Source organism: Pseudorca crassidens, chromosome 1 (genome assembly GCF_039906515.1).
Source record: "Pseudorca crassidens isolate mPseCra1 chromosome 1, mPseCra1.hap1, whole genome shotgun sequence".
Classification (NCBI taxonomy): Eukaryota; Metazoa; Chordata; class Mammalia; order Artiodactyla; family Delphinidae; genus Pseudorca; species Pseudorca crassidens.
The window spans coordinates 18,455,397-18,468,810 of NC_090296.1; the positions used below are offsets into that span (position 1 = coordinate 18,455,397).

At 39.8% G+C, this 13,414-nt stretch overlaps 2 protein-coding genes across 2 annotated transcripts in view; both read right to left on the bottom strand.

Annotated features, from left to right (window-relative positions):
• Positions 1-1,374: 1,374 nt before the first annotated feature.
• Positions 1,375-8,521, bottom strand: FLRT2 (fibronectin leucine rich transmembrane protein 2). Its single transcript, XM_067728717.1, has one exon. It carries the CDS (start codon positions 8,519-8,521, stop codon positions 6,539-6,541), a length of 1,983 nt encoding a protein of 660 aa, XP_067584818.1. The 3' UTR covers positions 1,375-6,538.
• A 253-nt stretch (positions 8,522-8,774) lies between these two features.
• Positions 8,775-13,414, bottom strand: part of LOC137225201 (POLG alternative reading frame-like) — a 97,246-nt gene continuing 92,606 nt past the window's right edge. Inside the window, exon 3 of the mRNA XM_067739264.1 lies at positions 8,775-8,901. The gene's annotated coding sequence lies outside the window, so the exon portion shown is untranslated. The remainder of the gene's footprint in view (positions 8,902-13,414) is intronic.

Sequence of the window (13,414 nt, forward strand, 5' to 3'; positions counted from 1 at the left end):
CCTTAACTTTCTGTATAACTAATGAGATAAAGCTTGTATAATATCCTCTAAAGCACACATTCTATATTTGTGCTATGAAATAAAGGTATAAATCCAGAAGCCAGTTTGCTAACACCCTAATAGATTCTTATCTGTGAGCATCTTCAGCAGGATTTACAAACTATTTAGAGCAACCTCTCAAGTATGAAACAAATTCATTACTAAAAATAACCTGACTCAAGTTTTTTTAATAGTTCTCTCAGCTCATCCCATGGATATACACAGAGCTTGCTCGATTCCATCTGAAGCTTTCAAATCAAATCAATGTACAGGTATCAAATGATCACAAAATCAGAATATTAAAATTAAAATTATAGGAATGGATGACCAAGGGAGTTCAAAGACATAGATATTTTGAGGTTTGTAAGAATATTCCCTTGATTGGTCACAAACAATCAATGGATGAATCCACTGGGTGAAGTTGTGGTATCTCCATCACTGAAAATCTTAAACACTAAGAATTTGTCCTGAAGGCTAGTCAGTCTTAAGGCTAGTCAATTGATTAAGAGGCAAGAAAACAAGAAGAGTCCATGGAGCCAGGTACCATTATTATAATTATTATTTTTGATTGATTTCCATTCTGTGCTCAATGGGAATTTAAGAGGTTGCCTTTGTAATTACCAAATACAATTCCAAAATTTTCAATTACTGGATGTTAATTTGAAAATTTAATTCAATTGAATTCTGATCTTATCAAAGCACTCTCTTTGTTTCATCTATTAAACACCAAGATCCTCTAACCTCTTTCTCTCTAGATATCTAATATACAAACTTGATGCATTATCAAACTTACCAACAGGTATATATGTCTCTTTTGTTATCTTAGATATTTCGTTGAGTTTAATGAGAGAATGTAAAGTTATCACATGGGCTCTGAGACACTGGAATATGTTAGAAAACAAGTTTATTACACGATCTGTGGGCTTTCTAGCAGCAGAGTCATATTTTTCTCTGAATCCCCAGTAGAACCTAATAAAGTACTCTGTAAAAAGTAGATGAAAAGTAAATATATTGGATGAACAAACGTTTTAGGAACACGGTGGAGTAGGAAATACACTTGGTTTGGCTAAGACTGTATTTCATTCTTCTATGAAACCTCTGAACTCAGACCAGTGCCTGGGACATAGTAAAAGTTGTTTCATAAACTCTTTTGAATGAAAGGTATTCCTCGACTAAGGATCTGGTCTCCACAGAGTAGAGTCTGTAACTCTTGGCAAAAGTAACCAAGAACACATAGACATTATTTTGCACAAAATCTCCCAAATGTAATATGAATCACCTGTTACAACCATCTTTCATAGTTAATTCTCCAACAGAGGTTCTGCAAGTCATTAATAGTAGTAACTGAGTGTCATCATTTTATTTCCTGATTCAGTCTCTGTCAAATACACTATTAGTAAAACGGCCAAGAGGGGTTAGAGAAAGGGCTTCTGGAAAATCAGGAGATAATCCCAAATTGAACTTGAGCATATGAATACATACATTTTCATGAGTGCTTATTGAAAGTATGGGTGGATGAGCTCTATAAACAATTCTGAAGTAGAAAGTACCATAAGGATTCTTAAGGAAAAGTGACATTTAAAATGGACAGTGTATATTATGAAATAGGGCAAAAGACTATTCTGATGAGATAACTACATTGGCATTTATCTATATTCTAAACAACACAGATTTCACAAACACAAAATAATATGCTCCATGTATGTGTGTATATTCAAAAGATATTCACAGGAACACACAACTTAGTCAGGAAATAGAAAAGAACGTGAAGATTTCATATAAACCCCTCACACAAAAAGAGTCAAATGGCCTTAAAACACAGAAGTTGTCTTCAAGGTAAGAGAAAATGAAAAACCCTACTACCTCCTTCATCCCATCCATGGTCCTCCATCAGGGAGTGTCCCTCATTTGTCTTTGACATGAACCAAGCAAGGATGGGCAGTATCCCAATGAACTTACTCAGATAAACACAATGTGGTTTCTTTTTAAAATAAGCCTTTACTGAGTATATCAACAAGGTACTGTATAGTGTAGAGTGAAGTTTGTAGTTAACAAAGTGTGCGACACAGTAGGTCTCAGGGGATGTGTGATGCAGAATCTTCCAGCCCCTTGCAGTCCCTTGTCAGTGAGAACACACTACACAGAAACCAGAAGCAAATCAACATACGGCTCAAACAATAACAAATCATCAGGATTAACTTTCAGCGAATATATACTGTTCCCACGAGGGACACACAGTGGCGACGCCTTCACCTTGCCTCAGAAAGGTTATAAATCTTACATCCCATGGATGTCTTTACGAATACCCCTGTGTGTGGTGTGTGTGTGTACACAAGTGTGTGTTTTACACTAGTTAAAAAATGTCTGTTGTGATGGCCTTGCTTTGTGCTCTTCTGGTGGGTGTGCTGCTAGAAAAAGGAAAAAAAAAAACTTAAACTATAGCAAAAGGAATGTGATTTTTTTTTTTGTTGTAACAGTATCCCCAGAATAACAGTGTAACAGTACATGTTATAACAACATGTACAAAACTTTCTCCCCACAATCAGGGACAAGCATCCCCCATTGTCAGCAATTGTCTTTCGACCCCACTGAAGAAATTAGAGAGAGGTGTAAACTACTGCTTCCTACATTAGTATTTTGACTTAAAAAAAAAAGCATCAGGCAAGGTTGGACAAAACTAATAATGAAGAGGAGTTTTTTGGTTTGTTTTATGTATTTATCTCTTTCTCTTTGGGGCTCCATTTTCTGTTCTGCTTTCCCATGAAGTTGGAAAGGTAAGTCATGAGCAAAACTATTACTCTCTTATTCCAAAGTGAAAGAATGTCTCCTTGTTATAGGGTAGAGAAAAATGCTAGAAGCTAAGAAGTAATGGAAATTGATCACTTCATTGTTGCAAGTTGTAATGGATTCTGCAAGTGAGGTTAGCTGACCAAGCTATCTGCTGTCCTCCCTGTGGACAGCAACTATATTGTCTTGTGTCTGGAATGGATGCTCTGTCCACAACATGGAGAGCTTGTTCTCCTCAGTGAGGAAGGAAGTTCTAACTCCTGTGGAATGACTAGGACTATTATGATCTAGTAGGAAATGGAGCCATAACATCAGCTATTTCATTCATCCTTTTTACCAGACTGGTCACATTATACTTTTTTTTAAGTCTCTGGGAAAACATGTAACATATTTTCAACAAACATCCAGATAACTAGAAATTGCATGATTTCTCACAGGGTAGAATGTTTTCCACTTCTCGCATCAGAAAAATAGGCAGGAGGACACCCTTTGTGTCTCTGCTTTTGATTGTCCCATGCGAAAAGTTGTTAATGCATTTGACAGTTTGAGGGAAGCTAAGGGCTTCTCCCTATTCAAATACATCTCCCCAAACAAGTAGGTATTCATGACAACGCTGGGTATGAATAATGGTCAGTAATACCTGTGTGCTCATGGCTATGACTTTTCCTTTTGGAATTTCTTCTGCACAGTGACAGTTACCTAGCTCTGAAAGTGGACACATAGTATCTGAAATCATTTGATTTGGTCAGACAGCATCGAGCTCTTTAAAAGCCGGTACGTATGACTTTGCTCATGGTCTTGTCCTGAACCTTGAACTGTGACTCTTGACTAATCTCAAAATGAAAAATAATGTATGAGATCAAGAGAGGTCCAAAATACAGAGTTGATGTATCAGTAAAACATTCCCATAACAAAAACACCATTCAAAGCATCATCCACTACTGATGGTTGTTACAAATTCCATGATGTGCTTTCTATCCTGGTGTAGGTGAGAGCCCCAGGTACACTATTACAAATAGGAGACTGATCTCAATTTTAACAGTCTCTGTCATGTTGTGCACAAGCTCAGAATTAAGTCTATAACTAGATTCTATCTCTTCAGAAATGTCTTCTAGCAAAGGAACCATTTCAGATCATCCTAATCATTTCACATGACCAGGTCTCTGTCATAGGACTTAAGCCCCAAATAATTCTGTGAATCCCATAAGACATTATAGAAACCTCTCTAATCTTGGTCTTCTTGGCTCAAAGCAAAAACATTTGTTTCAGCAGCGAAGTATCCAGCTGGAGGTTATACACACAATACAAATAAATGAGAATGATTATTTTGTGGATAAAAGGAAAAAAAAAAACCCTCAAAAATCAAAGTACCATCATTTGAACACATAGTTTTATCTACACAGCCAAGGAGAAAGGGACAGTGGGAGGGAATTATCCAGTTAAGTACACAAAACCCCATGTCATGGTCCTGCATTTCAGATGGCTTACTGCTACACTGATCACTTTCACAGATTGTCTTAACCCTTCACTGTGTGGATCAAGCTTTAAAAAAAGCAACAGACAAAACGAGCTAGCTAATAAACTAAAATGAAAACCGAAGTCACTTTAGAATTAATTCAAATTAATTAGTAGTTAATTTCAGCTCAACTGACTGCACAGTTTCAATTCTTGTGTCTATAACATAACTTCAGTTATATTTTCTGCTTATTCTGAGGGACAAGGGAGATTAAAACATATGAGTTGGGGATATATTATTAAAGAAAATAAAGCTCTTACTATAAAGAAAAACTTGCATAGCATTTTATACCTAAACTCTTACAAAGTAGACACATCACAGTTCTATTTTGTTAAAAGTAAGAGGGACAGAGAAAGAGAAAGCAAAATGATTGTGACATTAACTTCATAGGTTCCTAAAATAATGGCTGGTGATCAAGGAAACATGCAACACAGACTGAAATGCCTAAATTTGATTTTGAAAATAATTTTCCAAGGGTGTATTTTTTAGATAATGTATGTGTGTGATCAATAGCCCTTCTACAACTAAGGGATGGAAAGGAGTACATTATACATGCTTTCTGAAGACGGACGTTACTTCAAAAAATATCTAGAATTAAGTCTGGACATCCTTCTCTTCTCCATGCCCTCTGTCCTATGCCCTGCTTTGCCAAGATTAGGAGAACAAGTCTTCCCTCTCAGACTTGATCATTTTTTTTCATCTGTTATGCTGTTAATATAAGATTGATTATCCCTCCACAATTCCCAAAGAAGAGGAACATCCATGACTGAAACGAATAAATGAAATTTAAAAAATGGAAGGTCAAAGTCAGTTCAAGGTGGAAACTTGGTATTGCTTTTTAAACAAATACGTTATTTTGCCAGCTTTGATGTGTCCTTACAGAATTATTAGCAAGGAGAATTAGTATACATTTTAAAGTGTATATGGATATTTTGTGCAACCAAGACTGGCATCCATGATGTTCTTTTGAATTTTGAAGAGAGGGGGAATGACAAATGTTGCCTCTACAGCTAATTACGAAAATATACGTGAGGTGATTGGAAGACAAGAATTTCCGAGGGGATAAAGGTATTAATTCAAGCTATTTCAACATGATACTAACAAAGCTAGTTGATATAACAGAACCACTGATCACTTGCTTTTGTCTAAATGGTATCAATAATTTTTACATAACAAGTTTAGTATATTCCAAACATTGATCCCTTGTTGGTCTAAATATCATGTTGACATAGCTGCAGTGAATCTACCCAAATAGTTCTCATTATCAAAAATAATTCCATTCAATATAATTCTTCCCATTATTTTATTAGCCTCTTCTAAAAAAAGTATTCTAGAATATATCTCTGATGAATGTGATTCAACCTGACATATGATTTGAACAGTAACACTTTTAAAGGGAGTTTTCTTGCTGGGACATCCTACCTGCCCCCGAAGATGACTGAAAACAGACTCTGGTCTCTCACTGTTTCACATAGGGCCAGGGAAGCCTGAAGAGTGATTTTCAAGTTCCCAGTCAGAAAGCCAACCCCTGGGTTTGACTGTCTTTTCAAATCTTATCTCATTTTCTTGATTCTGCCAGGATGGGTTAACTTATCTCACAGGAACTGACTTCCTCAAGAGATGTTTTCTGCATTTCCTCCTTTGGGTCAAATCAGGGTGACTACCTCCTTTCTTATACTCTAGAAGTTTTCACTTTTCTTCCAGACCAGGAAATATACAAATAGCGTGAAGATATCTGGGGTCATTTCTGGTTTTATGCCTATTATTTATCCTACACTGATGAGTCCATTTTAACCTGCCCTTTCATCTGACCACCAACTCTAGGAAAGGAATTTGTTCTGAAGCTTCAACAGCAAAGTGGTGAATTGCATCAGGAGGAAGAATCACTCATTCTTTTACCTTAGTATTGGGTTCTCATTGTACAACCCTGTACAGTACTTCAGCAACTATTTTTTTTTTTTTAAGATTTTAAAAAGCAAAGAGTTACAAAACTGTTTGTAATTAACTTGGAATAGAAAAGATAGCACTTTTTTTAAATCCCATTATATAGTACACCGTATAAATTACAGAGTATTCAAATGCACAAATGCATCTGTGTAACATTTATCAAATGTAATTCGCGTGTCTTTATGTGCACACACGAGTGTGTTCTCGAGAGTCTTACTGTCCGCGTTTGTAATGCTGGACCTCTAGCTGTCACGTATGGCAGTGCTCCAAGTCTGGCACACTGCTGTTGCAGTATCGCATGTTGTTGGGGATATGGCAGTCTGTGTAATTAATGCCCCCATTTGGGGTGTAAATGGGCTGCAGTCTGAAATCTCCTTTAAGGAGCTGATCGTTATTTAAGGAGACGATCTGAAAGCTGGTTTCTGTCATCTCCAGGATGGAATTGTCCTTTTTGGTGCCTGCCTCGCAATAGTCATCTTTCCGCCGGCCTCGGTTGTATTTCCACTTCTGGGAGGTGTAGCGCCCCTTTTTGTGCATATGCCAGCAAAAGACACCGAGCAGGACCACAAGCACAAATATCACCGCACCCCCGATCAGCCCCGCCAGCAGAAAAGGGGAGCCCATGCTGTGGGAAGTCGTCTGCTCATGGCTGGAAGCCGTGTTGCTGCCGTTGTTCACATAGGAGGCATGGGTGGTGGCCTCAGAACAAATGGTGTCTTCTACAGCTCGGTAGTTAAATGCATCCAGTGGCACTAAACAAATCCGATAAGTGGATCTGGGCTCTAAATTGACCAGGCTCAGATGCTGCTTCTCACCACTGACAATGCGTTCCTGAACGATGCCCCCCACTAAACTGTGGCCCATTTTCACCCACGTGAGTTTGTACGCCATCACAGTAAAGAGAGAGAGCCAGCTGACTTGAATGGAAGTGTCATTCACAAAATGGATGGAGAGCTGGATCCGTTCAGAAAGAGGCGGGGTCACTCTTTCTCTGCCATCCCAGTCGGGAATCGTGGGGAGTTTCGATGCCATGGGAGTTAGAGGCGCATAGCTTCTGCTAGGGGTCGGGACAGAGAGTGTGGGAGGCTGAGTCGTGGGCGAAGCTGAACTTGGGGCTGGAGTGAAGAGAGGCAGGCCGGGGGTCGTGGTGGGACAGGACAACAGATTCATATTCAACTCCCGGACTGCCATCCCCCGGACTTGTTCAGGACCTTGGCACATGAAACCTCGCACATTCAGAGATGAGGGTATGTGTTTGAGCCATTCCGTGACCCATTTAATACTGCAGTCACAGAACCAAGGATTATTCCGAGCAGTGAGCTGCTTCAGGTTGGAGAGGTTATCGAAGACCCCTTGAGTCAACACGCGCAGCTGGTTGTTGGATATATCCAGCCGTTCCAGCTTCCGGAGATTCGAGAAGGCTGTCAAAGGGATGTGGTTGATCTGGTTGTCCTGCAGATAGAGCCTCATCAGGTGCGTACCTGGGAGGTCAGAAGGGGGATGGGAGAGCGAATTCCGGACAATGGAAAATTCCTTGAGCTTGGCGAGGTGGCTGAAGGTGCCCTCGGCAATGCCCTTGTTGGTCAGGAGGTTTCCATCCACGATCAGACGCTCCAAGCTGGTGAGGTTCTGAAAGGCCATGTCTGATATGACGGCAATTCGATTCTCATCCACTCTCAGCTCTTGCAGGTCCACGGGAAGCCCCACAGGCACGCTGCTCAGGTGATTCTTGGATAGAAACAACAATTTGAGGCTAATGGCCTCCCGGAAGGCCCCATCTTCCACCCCCACCGTGGATATTGAGTTGTCATCCAGGTGGAGCTCTTCAAGCTTCAAGAGCTGGGCCAGGGCGGCCCTTGAAATGGTCTGAATATTGTTTTCCTGCAGATGGAGAACTCGGACGTTCTTGGGAAGGTTCATGGGGAATTCATCCAGTTGGTTCCCATAAAGGTACACGGTGTGCACAGACTGTACGTTGTGCAGCTCTGCAGGAAACCCAGCATTATTAATTTGGTTGTTGTGGAGGTAGAGTACAGTGACGCCCTCCGGGATCCCAAGAGGCACTGAGGTCAAGCTTCGCTCGTTACAGTAGACAAAGTTCCTGTCACAGCGACACACGCTAGGGCACGCCAGGAGTTTTGACACTTGTGAGTAGAGCCCCAGGGAAATGAGAAGCCAAGATTTCAGGAAAAAAGCCCCCTGGCTGGGCCCCTGTGTAGTCTGTAGGCCCATTTCTGAAGTACAGAAATAAAATACGATGTGGTAGTGAAAAGAAAAAGAAAAAGAAAAAAAGAAAAAACAGGTAGCAAAACCAAAATGATTGAACGCAGTTCTGTTAAAGTCCAGAACTCCAGCTAGAGGAAAAGTCCCGAAGGCCAAGGTCAAAGAATCTTCCTGTGGTCTCTGGTCTTATCAGCCTATGTTGCCCTCTTTGCTATTGTCCTCCATATGCAAAAAAATTTCAATAGGGAGAACTTTCCACCCAGGCAACAAGTGAAGCCAAGTTATCAGCGGTCAAAAGGGGCCCAGTTGGGTAGGCAGGATCCCTTCTTCTGTGGTCGGTCAGGTCAGTGTGGATCAGCCTATGAACTTGGTGAAGTTCAGTCTGCAATCTGCTGTAGGAAAGTAGAGAGAAAAGAGTCAGTTAAGGGTAGTGAGTGGATTAAGTGCTGATCTGACTGTGGCTTTTCAAGAATGCTGTGATTCAATGTTCATTGCAGCACTATTTACAATAGCCAGGACATGGAAGCAACCTAAGTGTCCATTGTCAGATGAATGGATAAAGAAGATGTGGCACATATATACAATGGAATATTACTCAGCCATAAAAAGAAACAAAACTGAGTTATTTGTAGTGAGGTGGATAGACCTAGAGTCTGTCATACAGAGTGAAGTAGGTCAGAAAGAGAAAAACAAATACCGTATGCTAACACATATATATGGAATCTAAAAAAAAAAAATGGTTCTGAAGAACCTAGATGCAGGACAGGAATAAAGACGCAGACCTAGAGAATGAACTTGAGGACACAGAGATGGGGAAGGGTAAGCTGGGAGGAAGGGAGAGAGAGGCATGCACATATATACACTACCGAATGTAAAATAGATAGCTAGTGGGAAGCAGCCGCATAGCACAGGGAGATCAGCTCAGTGCTTTGTGACCACCTAGAGGGGTGGGATAAGGAGGGTGGGAGGGAGACTCAAGAGAGAGGGGATATGGGGATATATGTATACATATAGCTGATTCACTTTGTTATAAAGCAGAAACTAACACACCATTGTAAAGCAATTATACTCCAACAAAGATGTTAAAAAACAAAACAAAAACAAAAACATCACTGTGATTGGGACTAAATGCTCAGGGAGTTGGCATTAAGTGACATGCTAAATAATAATAATTCAGTTGAAAAGGTATTCAAGAAATGAAAACGATTCAATTATCTTTATCATCAAACGGAGACCATACTGTTACCTCTCACTATCAATGATCATATTGTGAATTTCACAGCACAGTCAGTATCTTCTCTCAGAGATCTATTTGCATATCCAAACAGACAGGCACAAGAGGCCCAGGGCTGAATCCATTGAATCAATGATGACCATCTACAAATGCAACTGGTCACAGTCATATTTCAAGATGAAATGAGTGACTGAGCAACGAATACAATTTAAGGGAAAAAAAATTGTGAAACGCTTTCCAGTTATAAACAGATGCAAAATGGGGACTGATAAAGTTATTTAGAAAGATGCGTCCTTCTGATCTGACACTGTGATGAAGCAGTTTAAAGGTGACGCACAGAAACAGAGGTGATGTCAAGTCAGAGAGAAGACTGCTCTTTTCTCCCCCACTCCCCCCTCCTCTCATCTCTCTCTGCCTCCCAAATAGCCCCCACTTGAGTTACCCATGACACATTTCCACTTATCCCCTCTTTTGAGACCTTCAGGTTCAGATGAGATACACCATTGCGATTCCTTTGAGAGCTGACAAGCTCATGACTGCGAATAAAATTATTTTCCAGCAACTCAAACTTCCTCCCATCTGTATGTGTTTTCCTGCTTTTAGGAAAGGACTTTCAGTAAACTTTGAAATGTTAGAAGACACAGTTGGGGAAGTAAAGGCAATATACAGATAGTAATCAGACCTTCTTGCTCCACAACTGTTCCGTCTATTTTTAGGTTAGAGAAGTAAAGAAGTTAATTGAAAGGTGCCAGATTTGATTTCCCTACAAAAGAAGCTAACGTGACAGGACATGGCAAGCCGGAAGTCTCTTAATTCTTACCAATACACAACAATTGAAACAACTTATATGTAAAGCACAGAGGAACTATTTGAAATTGTTCCCTTAGCTATCTTTAGAAAGGTAATTAAAAAAGAAAAAGAAAAAAAAAAAAAAAAAACCATTGTAACTACTATTTAAGTGTCCAGACTCTTGTAAATTTGTTCTACAATTTGAAATATTGTGAGCCATCTAAAAAATGCCTTTGATGACCAGAAACGGTAATATTCATTTTTCTATTGTTCAGAAAACTTAAAAAAAAAAAAGGGAGGGGGTATAGGGAGTATCTTTCCAGGCAAAACAGATGGATGTGATACTTTATTAAAAATTAAGCATTATTTAAGTTGTTAAAAATTACAAATATATGTTTTATCACATGGAACAGGAGTCATCCTCTCTGCCCAAAATCTCCCTATACGCTTAAAGGATAATTTATAATACAACTAAGCGTAGTGCAGGAAAAGCGAATGTAATGCCATCAGCTTGATGCCATCCCTAGTTCAGGTTTCAAATTCTCAAACCATCTCAATGTTCCCTAATAGCCTGCTACTCAAGTGTGATCCCTGGTCCAGCAGCACGAACCTGTGAAGTTGCTGGAAACAGAATCTGCACATTAGCAAGAGCCTGGGGCGTACACGTTAAAATTAGAGAAACACTGCCCTCAACACAGTGCCGTCTTAGTTAAGTTTTCAAATGTTTTAATTTATGAAGTGTAAAATACATGCAAGAGCATGTCAAATGATTCATTTGAGAAGAGTAAAAGCATAAGGCATACTAATCACTTTCGTCCCCAGGAGATGGTCTCAAATTGCATCTTATATGTAAATGACATCTTACAGGTAGAGTAATGCAATGACTAAATATATCACTTGGCTTCAACAGACCCTTGAAAATGTATGTCTGAATGACAAGCACTAATATCCAGGAGGAGCTTAAAGAGCTATTTGTAATCAGAGGGGGCCTACTTTCATAAAGCATGATTTATTTAAGAACAAAAATCTGTTTGGTGCTATTAGCATTTACTCTTCAAAAAAGGTAGGAAAGTGAGACCAAAAGAATCGAATCTAACACATTTTTGAGTATTCCATGGGAATCTTCAAAGTGTGATAGTAGCACACAATGAACAGAATTTTCCAAGGGAGAAAACACAGCTGCCCCAGGGTCTTTAAATTCCTATGTAAAAAGAATAGATGCTTCTCAACTTGGCATTTACAAGCCAAGTTTTAAGGCCCTAGAAACAACAAACCAGTGCTTGAAGATGGTAGAATTTGTTTAGAAACTTCATCAGTGAAGAGACTCAAGGCAATAATGATTGCGAGCTAACAAAGTACTCAGGGATCACTGGAGACCATCACTGTGCATACAAATTGCAACTCTTCCACTTGCTTCAACTGTGTCCTCTGTAAGGAGAGAAAAAGCCCTATCAGCCAACCCTTTGCCCCAGGCCTTGCTCTCTTGGCAGGTGGACTTTACTCATGAGTGGTTCTCCTATAATTACATAAGAAGAGGATGTGGTCCTGAAGAAAGCTCCTAATGGGATTACATGGGGCAAACCGTCACTGTTTATCCACCTCAATAGGAGAAAAGTCCCATCTAGATCGCGCTGTGTTGATCAGCTATGGCAAGTTCAGTGTTGAAAGAAAACAAACTCTCAAGGTTTTCTTTGTGCTTCTTGGGAATTCCATAAAATAACTGTGCATAATAGACTTGTCCTAATTCCTGGATCAACAACTGCCTACATATTATATCAGCCAGTAGACTGTATCTTTGTTCAAATTAGTGCAAGTGTAAAACTGCAACCACCTAGGCAATAATGATTTTTTTTAAACTTAAGTAAGGCTAAAATCTCCATATTTCTCCCACTAGGGGGAGAAATCCTTTTAGACCTTAAAATGGAGACTGTATTTATAGAGAAAGCAGTATAGTATAATGATCAAAAGCATAGCCTCTGAGTTCTCATCCCACCTCTGGCACTTAGGAGCTAGATAAATTAGTTAACCTTTTTTTTTTTTTTTTTTTGCAGTACGCGGGCCTCTCACTGTTGTGGCCTCTCCCGTTGCGGAGCACAGGCTCCGGACGCGCAGGCTCAGTGGTCATGGCTCACGGGCCCAGCCGCTCTGCAGCATGTGGGATTCTCCCTGACCGGGGCACGAACCCGTGTCCTCTGCATCGGCAGGCGGACTCTCAACCACTGCGCCACCAGGGAAGCCCAGTTAATCTTTTAAGTCTTAGTCTCCCTATCTGAAAAATGGGGATAAAATAGCTCCTAACTCAACAGCACTGTTGAGATTAAATAGGATAATAGGATAATATTTGTGAAAAGTTATATGGTGCCTGACACATGGCAAAAACATAATAAATAAAACTTTTATTCTCTGTGTACTTGTTATTATTAATGATATCCAAAAAGGTGAACTCCAAAATGTAGAGTAAAATAAAATCACCTTTGACTAACCAAGTTCTCTGTACTGACACCTCCTCCAGGATTTCTCAACATCAGCAGTATTCAGATTTTGAGCCAGATAATTCTTTTCTTGTGGAGCTGCTGTGTACATACAAAGATGTCTCCAGACATTGCCATAGGTATGTCCCCTGGTGAGGCAAAATGCCCCCAGTTAAGAACGACTGACCCACCCCATCTTACAAGTACCTTAACGAGTTAGTATTTTTATCTTGATTTTATAGAGGAAGGTGAAGATAAGTCTCTAATAAACAGAGCCTATAAATGTTTTGTGCCATGGCCACCAAAAAAGCATGAAAATGCAATATGTTTTTCATTCATTTATTCAGCCAATATTTATTGGGCACTGGAATGACGATACCATCATGCAGAGCTGATATGGTTTTTGCC

Bases quoted from the DNA above. Each gene is read 5' to 3' on its own strand.
- FLRT2 (XM_067728717.1), bottom strand. From the start codon at position 8,521: ATGGGCCTACAGACTACACAGGGGCCCAGCCAGGGGGCTTTTTTCCTG.